This window comes from Scylla paramamosain, chromosome 37, assembly GCF_035594125.1.
Source record: "Scylla paramamosain isolate STU-SP2022 chromosome 37, ASM3559412v1, whole genome shotgun sequence".
Lineage (NCBI taxonomy): Eukaryota > Metazoa > Arthropoda > Malacostraca > Decapoda > Portunidae > Scylla > Scylla paramamosain.
Genome location: NC_087187.1, coordinates 11,425,001 through 11,443,793, shown reverse-complemented (window position 1 = coordinate 11,443,793; position 18,793 = coordinate 11,425,001). Strand labels below are relative to the sequence as shown.

Here is an 18,793-nt window from a genome sequence, read left to right as displayed (position 1 = left end):
ACATTATAGCTGTAATATGTGGTAGCTCCAGATGTTTGTGAGACATTGATGTGGGGATAGTTATTTCTTGTTTTTCTTATGTTAGAGATTAATGATATAACCCCTCCCTTTAGCTCCAATTTCTCGTCTTCTGTAAAATCTTTTACAGACGACAGCAAAGACCTGAAAAATAAAGCTGTTTCGTCTGATTCGCTTTCATCCGACTTATATAGGTAGTCAATTATCTGCAAATCCACCGATTTTGGTTTCTTTGATTTTCTTTCAATTTTAGGCGGAGGTTGAATCTCTGAATCATCTTGCTCATCACAATTATGTCCCGTGATATTTGATGCAGTTTCTGCGGCCTCAAACGTGTTTAACAGAAATTGCATTTGCTGTGCGTACAAGTAATTCCTTTTCTTTGCGCCTGATCCTGATGGAGCATGTTTATTTGCAAAATGAGTTTTCCTGAAAGAATCACGCAGGGTCTTCCATTTCGTCTGAATTTTTTAGCTGAAATAAAAAAAAAGTTGGTGTAATATTTAAAACTAATATCTAACATTGTATGACATTTTGCCACTATTTTTTTTTATATCTTTTTTTTTTCAGATATCTGGCCACTGGTTGCACAATGACAGAACTGCATTATTCATATAGACTCGGCATATCAACAATAAGTGGAATAATAAGGGAGGTCTGTGGTGTATTATGGGAAGTATTACAAACCAAATGCTTTCCGTTGTACACGGAGGAGAATTGGAATAGCATTTCACAAGGATTTGAAAAAAATGCAAATTTTCCTAACTGTTTGGGGGCAATAGACGGCAAACACGTCAGAATCATTAGCCCTCATAATTCTGGATCCTTGTATTACAATTATAAGAATTTTTTTTCCATTGTGCTTTTGGCTGTATGCGACTCCAACTACTGCTTTTCGTACATTGATATTGGGTCGTACGGAAAAGATGCGATTCAACCATATTTAAAAGGTCATCTTTTTACAAATCATTACAGAGTGGTGAATTAAGTATACCTAAACCAAAATTGTTGCCAAATGAAAGCAACACTGAAATGCCATTTGTATTTGTTGCTGATGAGGCTTTTGGGTTGTCTGAAACAGTCTTGAGACCATATGCAGGCCGCATGCTATCAAATAAAAAACGAATCTTTAACTATCGTTTATCGCGTGCACGGAGGTACATAGAATGTACGTTTGGAATATTGTCCAACAAGTGGAGGATTTTCCATCGTCCACTAAAATTAATGTGTCTAAGGAATTAGCAATATATATTGTAAAAGCCTGTTGCGTGCTGCATAATTTTGTTCGAACCCGAGACGGACATAGAGTTCATGAAGATAGTAATAGCGATGGAATACAAAATGTTGAAAATTTTGGTCGACAACAAGGAGGAAGAGGAGCTAACCGCATCAGAGATTTTTTTGCAGATTATTTTGTAAGCGACAGTGGTTCAGTGTCATGGCAAAATGACAACATCTTATAAGTAACTACTTACTAAGCCTACTTACCAATATAATTTTTAGCTCGGTCTTCTTCAATATCTGCAAAATTTTCCACAACATCTTCACAAATACTTCTCCATGCATTGACCTTCTTTTGCCTGTCCTTGTAGTCGGTACAGGCAGTATCCCATACTGCAGGATGTTTTTCAACAGCCGTTATTAAGGATTCGCTATTAATTGCAGTCATCATTTGATCTGAAAAAAGAATGTTATTTTTAAAAACTTAGATTTTTCTATGTTTATGTATTTGTTATTACATAAGTACACATTCAGTAACAATAAAAAATTACTTTAATTATCCTTTTACCTATTGTAGATTTTCATTCAGTACGGGAGATGCACACGTCCACATTACCCGCTGCCTGAACTGTACTGCCAGGTGGCGGCGTGACAAAACATGCCGAGTGTGAAAGAAAGCATTGAACACCATTGGAAGCTAAACTTTGGCGTGAAATTTCACGCTTCGTTTTTAGCAGACACACGCGCAGCATCAGGCGTGAAATTCACGCCGCGTGAAAAAACTGCCACGTATGAACAGAAGTAGACAGACAGACAGACAGAAGAACAGGACTACCGCTGATGACCACGGACTGTCCGATCGCTCAATCATCCCCTGCGCTGCCAGCTCCTTGACGGTGCGCTGCATCTCCTCCCACCTGGCTGGTGCAATACGTCGGGGCGGGCTCTTGATGGGCGCACTACTTCCTGTGTTGATGATGTGCTTCACCAACCCCGTGCGGCCTAGGTCCGCGTACTGAGCCAGGGTGTGGCGCACCTTCTCCGTCTGCGCCTCCGTCAGGTTAGCGGCACTCCAGTGAGCCAAATCCTCCAGGAAGTTGGGCAGCGACCTCACAGCAGCCACCTCTGCGCTCCCCGACGTCTCTGCAGGGCGCTCCACTTCCTCACAAGTGCCCAGCTTGGCCCCAGCGGGCACCTTCCGAGCCTCATCAGAGAGATTAGCTACCAACACCGTAACTAACTCCTCCCCCGCTTGAACGAGGCTCCGCCCGACTGCCACGCCATCAGCCAGTCGCAGGTTTTCTGTGGGTTCCACCATGCCTTCCGATCCACGCATCGCTCTGGACAGTCGACACCGGACTCTGGCCTCCGTCCTAGGGGCAAGGTGCACTTTCTCAGTCACAACTACCTCCGCACAGCCGACCTACGGAAGCAAGGGCACTTCTTGGCCAGGCACCCTCACCAGCTTCCGTCCAAGGTCGACACAAGCCTTGCTCTGCGTCAGGTAGTCGAGTCCCAGCAGACATGGTTCGTCCAAGTCGGCGATGTACACCGGCAGCCGCTCCACAGCGCTGCCCACGCCGATACGAACATCCACTGAGCCCTTGAGCTGCACACAGTGCCCCGTCACGCCACACAGCCTCTGTGGCGCGTCTGGGACTCGAGTGGCGGTCAGCATGTCAGGCCACACCAAAGTCTTCTCAGCCCCGGTGTCCACTGTCAGGCGGCATGGGTTCCCGTCCACTGAGCCCTCAACCTGCATCGCGCTGGTTGTCCGGCGGCAGCTTACACAAGGCGGGGCCCAGGGACTGAGGACGGCTGGGGTTCGGTCCCCTTCTCCAGCCTGTCCGAGTTTCCTGCCTGCACCACTTCCTTTGGCTTGGGGCAGGCACTGGAGCGGTGGCCAGACTTGCCGCAGTCATTGCAGCAAGGCTGAACGGCATCAGAACCCAGCTGGTCGAGAGAACCCGTCCTTCGTTCCCTCGGGCACCGACTGCGTCTGTGGCCCTTCTCGCCACAGCCCCAACATGAGCCACGAAAACCGTCTCGGCTTGCCTTCCTCGACGGTGGCTTCTCCACTTTCGCCTTCCGGTCTCGGAGGTCATGGCAGGGTTGGGCGGCTGCCCCTTGGCCGCTGGTCGTCTTCAGGAAGGCCTCAAATTCTAAGGCCCTCGCCAGCGCCACCTGCAGGTCCCCAGGGTGCGCCTGCTTGACGTAGATTTGCAGCTGCTGGTCGTCTAGGGCGTCAATGAAGGAATCTCGGGCCAGCACCACAATCATTTCTTCCGGGACCGCGGGATACGACCTTCTTACCAACGCATCCACGCCCTGCGCCAACTGGGACAGCATCTCGCCCCGCTCCCGAGTCCTCTTCTTCAGGCAAGCCCGGTACACCTCGGCCTGGTGGTGGTGCCCGAAGCGGCGCCGAAGGGCCTCTGCCACACTTCCATAACAGGCGCGTTGGGCCGGCGCCAGGTGCCCCAAGACCTCCACAGCGGGGCCTTGCAGCGCTGTTGCCAACTGAAGCGCCTTCTCAGCCTCACTCCAGCCTTGGGCAGAGGCTAGCATCTCGAACTGGGCGACGTAAGCCTTCCAGGCTACCTTCCCGTCGTACTCCGCCGGCTTGCGTTTCCCCAAACGCCGGGAAGCTGAGGGACTGAGGGGTGGAGAGCGCGACTCATGCGGGCAGCTGGCAGGGCGTTCGGGGGAGGGAGACAGACAGGGGTGATGGCGGCAGAAACGGGGGTGTTGACTGAGCCCCAGCCTGCCACCAGCCGGGCTCAAGGGAGGGGTTCCGATGGCTCCACAGCCCCCTGAAGCAGCTACCGGCTCTGACATGACGCTGCGAGGCCCACGAGCCAAGGGTTCTTCCCAAGGGCCCCAGGCAGGCCCCAGCCTGTTCCTCCGCGCGCGCTGTTGCCAGCTCGCGCCGCTGCTTCTCCGTCCTCATGTCCTCCCTCAGGCCCTGGACCTCACCTTCCAGAGTCTGCACCTTGTCCAACAGTTCATTCCTGACGCTGTCGCAAGCCTGGTCGGTGTACTGTTGTGTTTCCGCCTTCAAGGACGCGACGCTGCTCTGTAGCACATCCTCAAGATGGCAGACCTGGTCGTCCGCCCGTTGAGCCTGCTCACGTGCCCTCTGAGCCTATGCCTCACGATCCACTGCCATTCCCTGCCTCATACCGGCCAGCATGGCAGCAATCAAGTCCATCTGGCCCGTTTAACTTCACTGGAGCCGCCCTCGGCCCCCTCATGGCGGCCATCTTGTGACTCCATGATGACACACCGTCTCTCACTGCCCACTGTTCCCGGGATCCCACTCCTGGCACTAATTGTTGCGCCCACCCTCACTCCGGGCAGGCGTGTTATCCACACGGGCACGGGTCGAGAAACTAGAGCAGCCAGCGGGGCCTCAGATAAGTTACACTCTGAACGCTGGGACAAGGCACACACACACGAGGCCAGGCCACAAGGGAAAACACGGGTACTATTTCCTAGGTTTATTGACAAATCCTCCGCAAGTACACTGCTTTACAAGTTCACAGGGGCACCACAAGTTTCCCAGGGCACGACAGGCACTCAACAGGCAGAAAAACACTTCCAAAGCAGGCAGGGACACACTCGCTTCCTCTCGGGCCACGCGTCTCCGCTCTCTCTGCTTTCCCGCCTCTCCCAGTCCTGCCACCTCCAACAATGCTGCCACCCGCACCCATACCCCTAGTGTAACATTATCTTTCATTGTTATGGATCGTTGTTCATTTCCATTTACAAATATAAACTGATCTTTCTTCTCTTTTAAATGAAAATATTGAACATAACTTCTCATTGAATGTCGATGATAATCTGATTTATGACCCTTTTCAATATTATGATAATGTAACTGATTACCTTTCTATCGAATATAATTTAAATAACCCTAACTGTAACTACCGTTTTTCTGATCATTTAAATGTATGTAGTTATAGAATAGTCCCTTGTCTAAGCTTATTAGCTTTTAATATTAGTACTACCGTAAACCACTTCACGTAGATAGTCTTGTTGATGTTTGTTAATGCAGCTTATTTGAAATATGATGTTCTGTACTTTTGTGAAACTCGCTTGATTGATGCCATCTGTGACCTTTATTCCAATAATGGATGCAGTACGTATTTTTGTAATAAAATTACACAAGGTGGTGTTGTTTCCATATAACTCAATGAAATATTTCAAGCCCATAAACTTACCTAACTTTGCAAGAATGCTATTTTGAATCTTTATTCTTTGAAGTAATCAAACCACATAAATTCGTTATAGGCATAATTTATAGCCTACCAAATTCTAATATTGATGATTTCTTTGTATCTTTTAATAATATCATTACTTCATTATCCATGTTCAGAATAACAATTTATATTATGGGTGTCATACATTAACATCTTGAACTATCGTGAAAGTAATGCTCAAAATCTTGTAAACATGTGCCATAGATACTTATTCTTTTGCCCTATTAAACAAACCAACACGCGCTATTGAGACATCAGCAACAGTAATAAATCATGATCTGGACTAACAATTTTGACAAGTATTTAACCAGTGGGATCATGTACAGCTCAGTTAATGATCACGTCTCCATCTTTAGTACATTTTCAACCAAAATTGATGATAATTATCTAGACGTGATAACATTTACAAATAAAAAAAGAATAATGAAACAATAGAAACATTTAAAGCGGAATTAACACTAATTATCTGGAATAATTATGAAAATAATTATGATAACATATACATTCACAGATTCTTAGAACTATATAACTAGCATTTTCCCATATCCATTATTAAAATCAAAGAATAGTACGTTGGCAAATCATACATTACCTCTGATATCAAACAATTAACAAAGCAATGATGTCCACTTACTTATGAACAACTATTTTAAGTAGTTCAGAAATAAAGTAACAGCCAAAAGACAGCCAAAGACAGCCAAAAGAGAATTATTACCAAGCGAAGTTAACTACTAATCATGCACAGGATGCAAAAAAATACTTGGAGTATTATCAATAGTCTCATGGAGATGAAGTTCAATAAATTACCTTCAGCATTACAGTTCAATAACGACACTATTACTGGTAACCATAATACAGAAAAATTATTTAACAATTATTTTAGTAATGTTGGCAACCCTCTAACAACAAATATTCAAGAAACACAGATGACTTATGACATGTATCTCCCTGACTTAGTTCCACACTAAATTAAAGTATCTTCGCTTGGTCAAGACGAAATTCATATGAAAATAATTAGAGAATGTTCTGATATCTCGCCATTTTTAGTATATTTAGTAAATCATTCATTGACGGTTGTTTTCCCGACCACCTAAAAATTTACCGTATCATTACAGTGTATACTGTATTAAAAAGAAAGAAAAAAAATAAATAAATAAAAAAATAATATATATATATATATATATATATATATATATATATATATATATATATATATATATATATATATATATATATATATATATATATATATATCATTACTAGAAAATTATAGACCAATCTCCATCTTAGCTATTTTCAGCAAAATTATTGATAAAGTTGTTGTGACAGGGGGTGACGTTGGTAGCACTGTGCTACAAGGTAGTGAAATTTGGTGTCGGCAATGATGCAGTAGCTGCTAGTGGAGGCAGCCTAGAGAGACCGGAAGTAGCATGGAAGGTGATTGGTCGGGAGAGTAGCAGTGTGCTGGCCAATCACAGAGGGACCAACCTTATATTATAAGGAGTTGTAGCGGCCCCCAAGACAGAGAGAGAGAGAGCCCGTTTTCCACCAATGCAACACCTGTGCTGACTGCTCTACGCTCCCCTTGTGTTACGCTGCAACGCTAGTCACTCGCCACTGCCATTACATGACTGCGCCCGAGGGCATGCTGTGAGAACTGTGTGCTTTGGCAGTCTGAGACAATGAGTATCTGATGCTCAGGGGTGTGTGTGACACCTGCATGGTCTGTTATGGTCTGAACTGTTGGAGGAAACACTGGTGCAACGCTGTTGGCGAGCTGTGACTCTGTAGTGTGCTGTGCAGCGCTACTGTACTATAAGGTGGGACGCACTACCCAGCGATATAGAGGCTTTGCTGAGTGAGGCCCGGTGGTGTGAACCTTACTTGTACTGGGAAGTGTTAGGGTGTCTCATGTCCTGTAGTGCAGGCTTTAAAGACAAGAGTGCCAATGAAACAGTGTTTTCTTGCCCTTCCCTCTCTTGGTAGTCTGTTGAGTCCAGACAGGTGTCATGTGTGCGAGCCTCATCCCCACTAGCCAAACAAACCCAACAACGACCCTGTTGGATCCCTGTTGTGTGTGCTGATTTTCTCTAGGCTGCTGCGAGTAGTGAGTACTTGAAGGTGCCTGAAAGCTGAAAGGGGCATGCACAACGAAGTAATGACAATAAGACTAATGGACTACCTGTCTCAACAATCAATTTTAACTTCGTTTCAGTTTGGTTTTCGCCCTATTTATTCCACAAAATTAGCCATTCACCACTTTCCACACAACACGTATGACGCCATTGACAAGGAAATTATTTAAGTAATTGTTTTTTTGTGATTTTAGTAAAGCAGTAAATTATTGACACCATTTCCCACAAACTATATTACATCAGTATATGAGGCACTCATATAACTGGTTAAAGAGCTATTTAACTAACAGAAAATAGTATTCAGCTTGTAATAATGCGTCTTCCCCATACCCAGACATTACATGTGTTCCTCCGGGGTCTGTCCTAGGCCCATCATTATTCTTCGATTTATATAAATGACATAATTCGTAGTAGTAATAAAAGTAAATTCTTATTACACGCTGACGATACCACATATCTTTGTCCAAGGAAACAAGTGAAATATATATCACACAAACATTAAATATTGAATTGATTAAAGCCTATAACTGGATTACCAATAACAAATTATCCATCAATCTTACAGAAACTCACTTTATGTTATCCATTCCTCAGACAAGTAAGTACACCAATTAAAATCAATAATATAGAACTGGGTGAAGTCACAGAATATAAATTTTTATGAATAATTTTAGATAATAAGCTGAAATGGAAATTACATATTGATATAGTTAAATGAGCATACAAAACTTACATCAATAGCTTCACGATTCAGAGAAAAAACTAAATAAATAAATAAATATATAAATAATCCATGTCATGCTCCATAGAAATTGGTATGACCAAACGCATGAAATTCCTAAAGCTTCCAGATTAATTTGTTCATAAAGCCATACACTCCACTCATATTGACCTTGGATTCACAGCAATGCCACACACCTCCACCAAAAGACCCTATGATTTATGTGTTCCCTTGTGCAGGACATCCCACACTCAGCAGTGTATATTGAACAGGGGGACGAAGGCCTGGAATGAGCTACAGGAAAATTTAATAGGTGGTCTTCACATAATTTCATTTAAAAATAAATTAAAGAAAATAAATTGATGGATATAACTAATTATTTAAAATTCTTTGAATACACGTACCAAACATTATTATTACTATTATTATTTTATTATTATTATTAGTAGTAGTATTATTATTATTATCATTATTATTATTATCATCATCATCATCTATTTTATCATAATCATCTTTGCTTTCCTTTTTTATAATTATGCAGGTCTTCTGAAATTGTAATTTGTTACAACTGTCGGTATTTGTAGTGACAGCCACGTGTGAACGCATTTAAGATCAAGCGTTTTCAGTTGTGGTCCAGCACAGCATACAGTTTTTAATTTTCTACTGAATACTATTCACAGCCCCACTGCCAGATGACAGGCCCTACCACCCTTGGGAAAAATTGTCATGTACATCACTCAATTGACTTTAGGTAGTAATTCCGTAAGATACAGGAAGAAGTATTAATAGACTCCTCCATTACTTAAGGTTCTCGGTCTACTTTATTGGGAAGAGGAGTTTTCCAAGGCAACAGCAGACATGTTTTGAGTTCGCAGCCAATTATAATTTTCTCCCTGCTTTAGCTTCATGCCAACTATAATATTGCAAAAATAAATATTTCCTCGGCCGCACATGAATATGTTAAGAGATGATGCAAGAAACACACTAACACATAAAAAAAATATATAAAAAAATAAAAAAGCACTGCTCTGTAATTAAAGTCACAGCCACAAAATGGAATAGGACAAAACGCGTATCGGTCAAAGAGATGCGAAATATCACCAGAAAGCGCAGCATCTTCCCTTCTTTCCCTTGCCTTGTGTCACTTTCAGGTTCTTTTTAACGTAAATATGATAACAAAAGAAATATTTCTTTATACAACACCAACTTTCTCGGTCTCATAAACCATTATATTCTATATTTTATTCCTGCTAGTTGGGGGGACCTGGGGAGGTATTTTGCTGATTTTCCTTGGAATGACTACTGCTTCCGTGTCAAGAGACCCGCCTTTGTGTGCTGAGCGCATAACAGAGGTGATAGTGTCTGGCATGGAGGCGTACATTCCTCACTCTTTTTGTCGTCCTAAACCTTCTAAACTTTGGTTTAACACAGCTTGTTCTCGTGCTATACATGATAGAGAGGTGGCCCACAAAAGGTACTTAAACCTTCCATCACCAGAATCTCATGCACTTTATATTTCTGCCCGGCTATATTTCTGCCCGGAACCATGCCAAGTCTGTTCTCCAACTAGCCAAAAACTCCTTCATTAACAGAAAGTGTCAAAACCTTTCAAGATCTAACTCCCCACGTGACTTTTGGTATCTAGCCAAAAATATCTCCAATAACTTTGCTTCTTCTTTCCCTCCTTTATTTCAACCAGATGCCACTACTGCTATCACATCTATTTCTAAAGCTGAACTCTTCGCTCAAACCTTTGCTAAAAACTCTACCTTGGACGATTCTGGGCTTGTTCCTCCCTCTCCTCCACTCTCTGACTACTTCATGCTACCTATTAAAATTCTTCACAATGTTTTCCATGCCCTTGCCGGCCTGAACCCTCGGAAGGCTTATGGACCTGATGGGGTCCCTCCTATCGTTCTCCGAAACTGTGCCTCCGTGCTTGCACCTTGCTTAGTCAAACTCTTTCAGCTCTGTCTATCAACATCTACCTTTCCTTCTTGCTGGAAGTTTGCCTACATTTAGCCTGTTCCTAAAAAGGGTGACCGTTCTAATCCCTAAAACTACCGTCCTATTGCTTTAATTTCCTGTCTATCTTAAGTTTTTTAATCTATCCTCAACAGGAAGATTCTTAAACATCTATCACTTCACAACCTTCTATCTGATCGCCAGTATGGGTTCCGTCAAGGCCGCTCTACTGGTGATCTGGCTTTCCTTACTGAGTCTTGGTCATCCTCTTTTAGAGATTTTGGTGAAACTTTTGCTGTTGCCTTGGACATATCAAAAGCTTTCGATAGAGTCTGGCACAAAGCTTTGATTTCCAAACTACCCTCCTACGGTTTCTATCCTTCTCTCTCAAGTTTCCTTTCTGACCGTTCTATTGCTGCTATGGTAGACGGTCACTGTTCTCCTAAATCTATTAACAGTGGTGTTCCTCAGGGTTCTGCCCTGTCACCCACTCTCTTATTATTCATTAATGATCTTCTAAACCAAACTTCTTGTCCTATCCACTCCTATGCTGATGATACCACCCTGCACTTTTCCACGTCTTTTCATAGACGTCCAACCCTTCAGGAAGTAAACATTTCACGCAGGGAAGCCACAGAATGCTTGACTCCTATGCTGATGATACCACCCTGCACTTTTCCACGTCTTTTCATAGACGTCCAACCCTTCAGGAAGTAAACATTTCACGCAGGGAAGCCACAGAATGCTTGACTCCTATGCTGATGATACCACCCTGCACTTTTCCACGTCTTTTCATAGACGTCCAACCCTTCAGGAAGTAAACATTTCACGCAGGGAAGCCACAGAATGCTTGACTCCTATGCTGATGATACCACCCTGCACTTTTCCACGTCTTTTCATAGACGTCCAACCCTTCAGGAAGTAAACATTTCACGCAGGGAAGCCACAGAATGCTTGACTTCTGATCTTTCTGAAATTTCTGATTGGGGCAGAGCAAACTTGGTATTGTTCAATGCCTCAAAAACTCAATTCCTCCATCTATCAACTCGACACAACCTTCGACATCCCCTCTTCTTCAATGACACTCAACTGTCCCCCTCTTCTACACTGAACATCCTCTCCTCTAACTGACTGTCTTCAGCCTCTCTCTCATCGCCGCAATGTTGCATATCTAGCTGTCTTCTACCGCTATTTTCATGCTAACTGCTCTTCTGATCTTGCTAACTGCATGCCTCCCCTCCTTCCGCGGCCTCGCTGCACAAGACTTTCTTCTTTCTCTCACCCATATTCTGTCCACCTCTCTAACACAAGAGTTAACCAGTATCCTCAATCATTCATCCCTTTCTCTGGTAAGCTCTTAAACTACCTGCCTGCTTCTGTATTTCCAGCTTCCTATGACTTGAATTCCTTCAAAAGGGAGGTTTCAAGACACTTATCCTTCAGTTTTTGACTACCGCTTTGGACCCTTTTTATGGGACTGGCATTTCAGTGGGCATTTTTTTTTTTTTTCGGATTTTTGTTACCCTTGGTCAGTGTCCCTCCTACATAGGAAAATAAATTAAATGAATAAATAAATGAAGTCCTGATGCTTTACTACTCGCTGATTGGTTGTTTACCTTTTGGGCCTGGAAAGGCAAACGCTTTGCTGGGCACATATACTTCCGTTTGCCTTGCGAGCAAAGCGCTTGACTTGACGGTGGCACTACTGAAAACGCCTATTATATATATATATATATATATATATATATATATATATATATATATATATATATATATATATATATATATATATATATATTGTTACGAAAGCACAAACCTCAGCACTCCCGTAGACGCCCACAATTCCCCGACAGTCAGGACAGCACTCGGGAACACCAGCAGGCTAGACAAGAGATGCTAAGGGTACCACGTCCCACGTGATTCACGCACAGCCAGACAGAGCGGGTAGACAAACAGTGGGCAACACTTTCTTCCTTTACTAGTTCCGTTAGTTACAGGCAGTTACAGACACAGGCAGGGACAGTCAAACTCTTCAGGCTCACGCAACAGGCACTCGGCACGGAGGACACGCAAAGACAAGTTATCCAGAGCGGGGCCAACAACACACTGCCCAGTCACTGCAGTCACGCGACTTCTCTCCCGCCATCCATGCACCACTGCCAGACACCAGGCACAGCTGACACACACACACGCACGTCACACACTCAATCCCACAGAAAGAAATAAAGGCAACTTAGACTAAACAACAATAATACCCGGGCGTTACATCACCCCCTCCTTTACAAAAAGGTCGACCCGACCTTGCCTCTCCTTATATCTCTCCCTCAGAGTCAATCAACACAAAATCATCATAACGCCGTGGGCGGCGTCTGTCCCTGCGCGGCCGAGTGGGGCTGAGGTTCCTCTGCTGGCTCTGAGTCGCGGCCGTCGCCCACCCCTGACTCCTCAGCCTCGGCCTCCTCTGGCTCGCTGGGGGGTGGTGACAGCTGTCTCCGGGTCGCTAGATCCTCCAGGAAGCTCGGCAGCGGGGCTCCCTCGGCCGCCCGCTCACCCTGCGGCGGTGCCTCGGCACGCTGCACCTCCACGCACTCGCCCACCGCTGTTCCGGCGGGTATGTTGCGAGCCTCGTCGGAGAAGTTAGCCAGTAAGACAGTGACTACTTTCTCCCCCGCTTGCACGAGGCTCCTTCCGACTGCCACTCCGTCAGCCAGTCGACAGTCGCTGGCTGGTTCCACTAGGCCCTCCGTGCTCTGCATCGGCCGTGCGAGTCGACACTGTACTCGACACTCAGAGCGCGGGGCCAACTGCATCCGCCGTGTCGTCACTACCTCCGACCGGCCGACCTCCGGAAGGAAAGGCACATCGTATCCACATACCTTTATCACCTTCCGTCCAAAGTCTACGCAGGCCCTGGTCTTCTTCAGGTAGTCGTAACCCAGCAGACACTCTTCCTCCAGCTCGGCAACATACACGGGCAGGTTCACCTCCGCGCTGCCGACACTTATTCGAACGTCTACTGGGCCTTGCAACGGCATGCAGTCCCCCGTTACTCCACACAGCCTGTCCACGGTGCACGGGAGCCACTCAGCACTTACCAGCCTCCGCTGCACGATGGTGCGCTCAGCCCCGCTGTCAATGGTCATGCAGCAAGGCCTTCCATCAACCGCACCTCGTACCTGCACTGCGCTGACGGTGAGGTGGCACTTTACACAGCACGGGGCATTGGCACCTTGGCAGGCTGTGAGGTCGCCCCCTCCTCCAGCCCGCTGCTGTTTTCCGCCTCAGCAACCTCCTTGGGCTTGGGGGAGGCGCTGGAGCGGTGGCCCGATTTGCCGCATGCGGCGCAGCACGTCTGGAAGGCTTTGGAGTTAGGCCGATCGAGGGAGCGCGTCCTTCGTCCCCTCGGACATTGGCTGCGTCTATGGCCTCTCTCACTGCAGCCCCAACAGCGGCCGGCGAACTCGGACGGGTTCGCCTCCCGTGACGCCGCCTTGTGCTCCACCTTCGCCTTCCGGCCCCGTACCTCACCGCGAGGCTGGGCAAGAGAAGAGAGGCTGGTCGTCGTCTGTAGGAAGGCCTCAAACTCCATAGCCCGTGCCAACGCCACCTGCACGTCAGCTGGGTGTGCCTGCTTCACATAGATTTGGAGCTGGTGGTCCTGGAGGGCGTCTACGAACGCGTCGCGCGCCAGAACAACGACCATGTCCTCGGCCGCGCTTGGATACGCCCTCCTCACCAGCCCTTCTACGTCCTGCGCCAGCTGGGAAAGGGTTTCGTCCTTCTCTCGCGTCCTCTTCTTAAGCTGGGCGCGGTATACCTCCGCCTGATGACGGTGTCCGAAACGTCGCCGCAAAGTTTCGGACACTGCTGCGTATGAGGTGCGCTGGCTGGCAGGGAGATGACCCAGCACTTCCAACGCCGGGCCTCGCAGCGCTGTCGCTAGTTGCAGGGCCTTCTCTGCCTCCCCCCAGCCCTGGGCCAAGGCCAGCATATCGAACTGGGCGACGTAAGACTCCCAGCTGACCTTACCATCGTACTCCGCTGGCTTGCGTCTCACGTGACGAGGTGACGAGCGGGCAGCCTTAGGGCTCGGGGGCGGGGAGGCGGCACGGGGAGGTGAGCCCGGCGGTGTAGTGGGCAGGCTAAGCCCTCCCCTCCTGTCCCGGGTGGGCGGCCAGCCCCCCAACGGCCATCTCGGGTGCTTCCCAAGGACCTGCTTCCCCCACAGGGCCCCATCCAAGGCCCCCAACAGCAGGTGGGGCTGAGGCCACACTCCCTTCAGGTCCTGGGCTAGTCACGGGAGGCCAGGCGGGGGTTGCGGGCAGCTGTACACCTCCCGCCAAGACGCCACGTGGCGGCCACGCGCCCTGCCGCCAAACACTCGCGCCCTCACGCAGGTCTGCCACCTCTTCCCGCAAGGCTTGGAGTTCACTTTTTACCTCCTGTTTCACTGCCTCACACGAGCGATCAGTATACGCCTGCGTTTCAGCCCTCAGAGAACCTAGGCTGCTTTGCAGGGCTTCCATCAGTCGTTCAGTTTGGGCAGCTTGTGTTGCCACGGTTTGCTCGTGCCTTTCCTCCTGCTTCTGAGCCATACTCGCCAGTTGGGACATGAGGAGGTCCATCTGGGTGGGCTTCTCGTCACCAGCATCACTAGAGTCGTGACTAGACCCACTCAGTCCCTCACACTGGTCAGCAGCACCACTCTCGCCCGCCATTTTGTCTACCACCTTGTCTGCCATGGTTTCTCCACTCGAGTCACGTAGGTCTGTACGAGCACACACTTAGCATCCCACTCCTGACGCCATTGTTACGAAAGCACAAACCTCAGCACTCCCGTAGACGCCCACAATTCCCCGACAGTCAGGACAGCACTCGGGAACACCAGCAGGCTAGACAAGAGATGCTAAGGGTACCACGTCCCACGTGATTCACGCACAGCCAGACAGAGCGGGTAGACAAACAGTGGGCAACACTTTCTTCCTTTACTAGTTCCGTTAGTTACAGGCAGTTACAGACACAGGCAGGGACAGTCAAACTCTTCAGGCTCACGCAACAGGCACTCGGCACGGAGGACACGCAAAGACAAGTTATCCAGAGCGGGGCCAACAACACACTGCCCAGTCACTGCAGTCACGCGACTTCTCTCCCGCCATCCATGCACCACTGCCAGACACCAGGCACAGCTGACACACACACACGCACGTCACACACTCAATCCCACAGAAAGAAATAAAGGCAACTTAGACTAAACAACAATAATACCCGGGCGTTACAATATATATATACTTGTTTGTTTGTTTGAGTGTGTGTGTGTGTGTGTAGAAACGACAATGTATGTATTCACGAATTAATGTTTATTCATATGTATTAGCGTTTCTGTATGCATGTGACTGTGTGGATAGATTTTTTTTTTTTTCTGTATATATATACATGTGTGTGTATGTTTGTGTGCGTGTGATTCACCAACGCTTGTCTGCTGGTCACCCAGTCAGCCGTTCCCGTACGGAAAGAGTTCAGAGCTTATAGTGACCGATCTTTGGGTAGGACTGAGACCAGTGACACACCACACACTGGGGACAGCGAGGTCTCAACCCCCCGGGTTATATCCCGTACCTACTTTCTGCTAGGTGAACAGGGGCTACACATTAAGAGGCTCGCCCATTTGTGTGTGTGTGTGTGTGTGTACACTTGTGTATATAGTTTCGATGGCTTCTAATAAAGATTAGGCTTCTTGGAACTGGCCTTATTTCTTTTATTTTCATTGCATATTATGTATAAACTAAAAGGCCAATTCTCTCTCTCTCTCTCTCTCTCTCTCTCTCTCTCTCTCTGCTGGATGCAGCTTATAATAACAGATAATAGTGGGATTACGATGAGAGAGAGAGAGAGAGAGAGAGAGAGAGAGAGAGAGAGAGAGAGTTGCATCATTGGCCATTGTCAAGATCATTGGCTGACAACCACAACGCATTCTCTCTCTCTCTCTCTCTCTCTCTCTGATTCATCGTAATCCCACTATTATCTGTTATTATGACCTGCATCTAGCAGAGAGAGAGAGAGAGAGAGATCGTAATAACAGACAATAGTGGGATTACGATGACTCAGGCAGTCAGCGGAGTGGAGAGAGGCGGGAACAGGGAGGCAGCAGGCAATCAGGAGTTAGCAGCACGTGACGTCACTGCAGAGGGTGAAGCTGGCCTCCGCGTGACAGTCCTTAGTACCTTTCGGAAATAAGCGTCCCAGGAAACACAACCACACCGTGATGACTGTTGGGACACTTATGGTAAAGTGCCCAAGTGTGGTGGATCTGCAGGAGCGATACCTCTTCCATTGTCGTGGTGAAGAGAGGAGACTCTGTATCTTCAAAAGCCATGACCAGTTGTATCTGGTGGAAACGACTCAGAATGCCTAACTTCATAGAAGCTGTTTGGCTAGGGATGAGATGTGAAGTTTCCAGTTTAGATTATGAGTAAAAGACTGACCAAAGATGTTCAGTGTAGAAGATGGAGACAGTTGAGTGTCACTGAAGAAGATGGGATACTTGTTTGGAAGGTAGCATGGAGTTGATGGACGGAGGAATTGAGTTTTTGAGGTATTGAACAATAACTAAGTTTGCTTTACCCCAATCAGAAATTTTAGAGAGATCAGAAGTCAGACGTTCTGTCGTTTCTCTGCACGAACTGCTTACTTCCTGAAGGGACGTCTATGAAAAGACATGGAAAAGTGCAAGGTGGTATCATCAATGTAGTAGACATTACAATAAGTTTGATTTAGAAGATCATTGATGAATAATAGGAAGAGAATGGGTAACAGGACAGAACCCTGAGGAACACCTCTCTTAATAGGTTTAGAAGAACAGTGACTGTCTACCACAGTAGCAATAGAACAGTCAGAAAGGAAACTGGAGATGAAGTTACTGAGAAAAGGATAGAAGCTGTAGGAGGGTAGTTTGGAAGACAAAAAATTTGTACCAGACTCTGTCAAAAGCTTTTGATATGTCTAAGGCAACAGCAAAAGTTTCACCAAAATCTCTAAAAGATGATGACCATGACTCAGTAAGGAAAGCCAGATCACCTTGATGGAACCTGTACTGGCAATCAGATAGAAGGCTGTGAAGTGATAGATGCTTAAGAACTCTCCTGTTGAGGATAGGTTTTAAAAACTTTAGATGGGCAGAAAATTAAAGCAATAGCATGGTAATTTGAAGGATTTGAATGATCACCCTTTGTAGACAAACCTCCAGTAAGGACAGGTACATGCTGAGTTGAAAGAGTTTGACTAGGCAAGGTGCAAGCACAAAAGCAGTTTCATAGAACAGTAGGAGGAACCCCACTAGGTTGTTAAGCATTCTGAGGGTTTAGACCAATGAAGGCATGGAAAACATCACTACAAAGGATCTTAATGGGTAGTATGAAGTAGTCACAGGGAATTGGAATGATTCCAAGAAAAGAAAGTTTATAAGTTGCTTCTCCCTACAACAGAAATAGTGAAGAAAGGAATAGTTAAATGCACACATTGGCTTATATAATTTATTAAAAAAAAAAGGAAAACTGGAACGGCTTAATTTTTAACATGTTAAAAATGGTGGTAGTTATTTTTCATACTGAGGAAGCCTGGTTAAGCCCCTTTTTTAAACTTGGGCTAGTTTGTGCCATGGGACACATTTTTTAATACAGAGCACATTACACTGGTCTTCACGTTGAACACAAAGAAACTGCACCTCATACCACCATCTCTACTTTTCTTCTCCCATCTTTCTATGCTGGCCAACTGAGAAAATAAATACTAAAAAAAACACTGATTGTTCCATGTGCTATCACCTCAGATCATATGAAAGTAACAATAGAAACAATAACTTATGTATTTTGTTACATATTTTAATATAACATAGCGAAACACACTGGAGATACCTTGGGATCCACAAAATGTTGTAGCATAATTGTTTTGAGGTTTGAATTTTATAATTAATATCTTTAAGGACTTCTGTTATAATAAGTTTATGATTTCTACAAGTTAATTTCATGTAACATGTGAATTATGTATATCAAATTATGAATTTTGTGCTTCAAATATTCAACAACTATTAAACTAAAACTAACAGAGAAAAGGAAATCAAAATATGTGACATTACATTGTCTCTTTCATCAGCTGTTCCCATTCCATCACCTCTTCAGTAACCCCAGTGTCATTAACAATACTTCATTTCCTTAATCAATAAAGAATAGCATGATAAAAAACAATCAACATGAAGTTCAGAATTGCTAAACTGACAATGACTAATGAAACAACTACTAGTAGCAGATAAATGATAGCATACTCTACTTGTTAAGAGAGGAACCCTACAGAGCTCTGTGTATGCTGCTATGGAAGATTCATGAATGAGGCAAATTTGGTTTACAACCAACAACCTAACATATCTTACAATGTGTTGCGATATGTTAAAATGGATAGACTAGGCAAAAACATTACAT

The 18,793-nt window shown here is 45.7% G+C and overlaps 2 protein-coding genes across 2 annotated transcripts; both read right to left on the bottom strand.

The window, feature by feature from the left end:
- Nucleotides 1–362: 362 nt before the first annotated feature.
- LOC135091193 (uncharacterized) lies at nucleotides 363–2,602 on the bottom strand. Its single transcript, XM_063988638.1, has 3 exons — nucleotides 1,808–2,602; nucleotides 1,507–1,695; nucleotides 363–492 (listed from the first exon to the last, which is right to left on the bottom strand). The coding sequence occupies exon 1, from the start codon at nucleotides 2,573–2,575 to the stop codon at nucleotides 1,991–1,993; it is 585 nt and encodes a 194-aa protein (XP_063844708.1). The 5' UTR covers nucleotides 2,576–2,602; the 3' UTR covers nucleotides 363–492; nucleotides 1,507–1,695; nucleotides 1,808–1,990.
- A 60-nt stretch (nucleotides 2,603–2,662) lies between these two features.
- LOC135091534 (uncharacterized) lies at nucleotides 2,663–3,001 on the bottom strand. The gene has a single exon (XM_063989273.1). The coding sequence runs from the start codon at nucleotides 2,999–3,001 to the stop codon at nucleotides 2,663–2,665; it is 339 nt and encodes a 112-aa protein (XP_063845343.1).
- Between the last annotated feature and the right edge of the window lie 15,792 nt (nucleotides 3,002–18,793).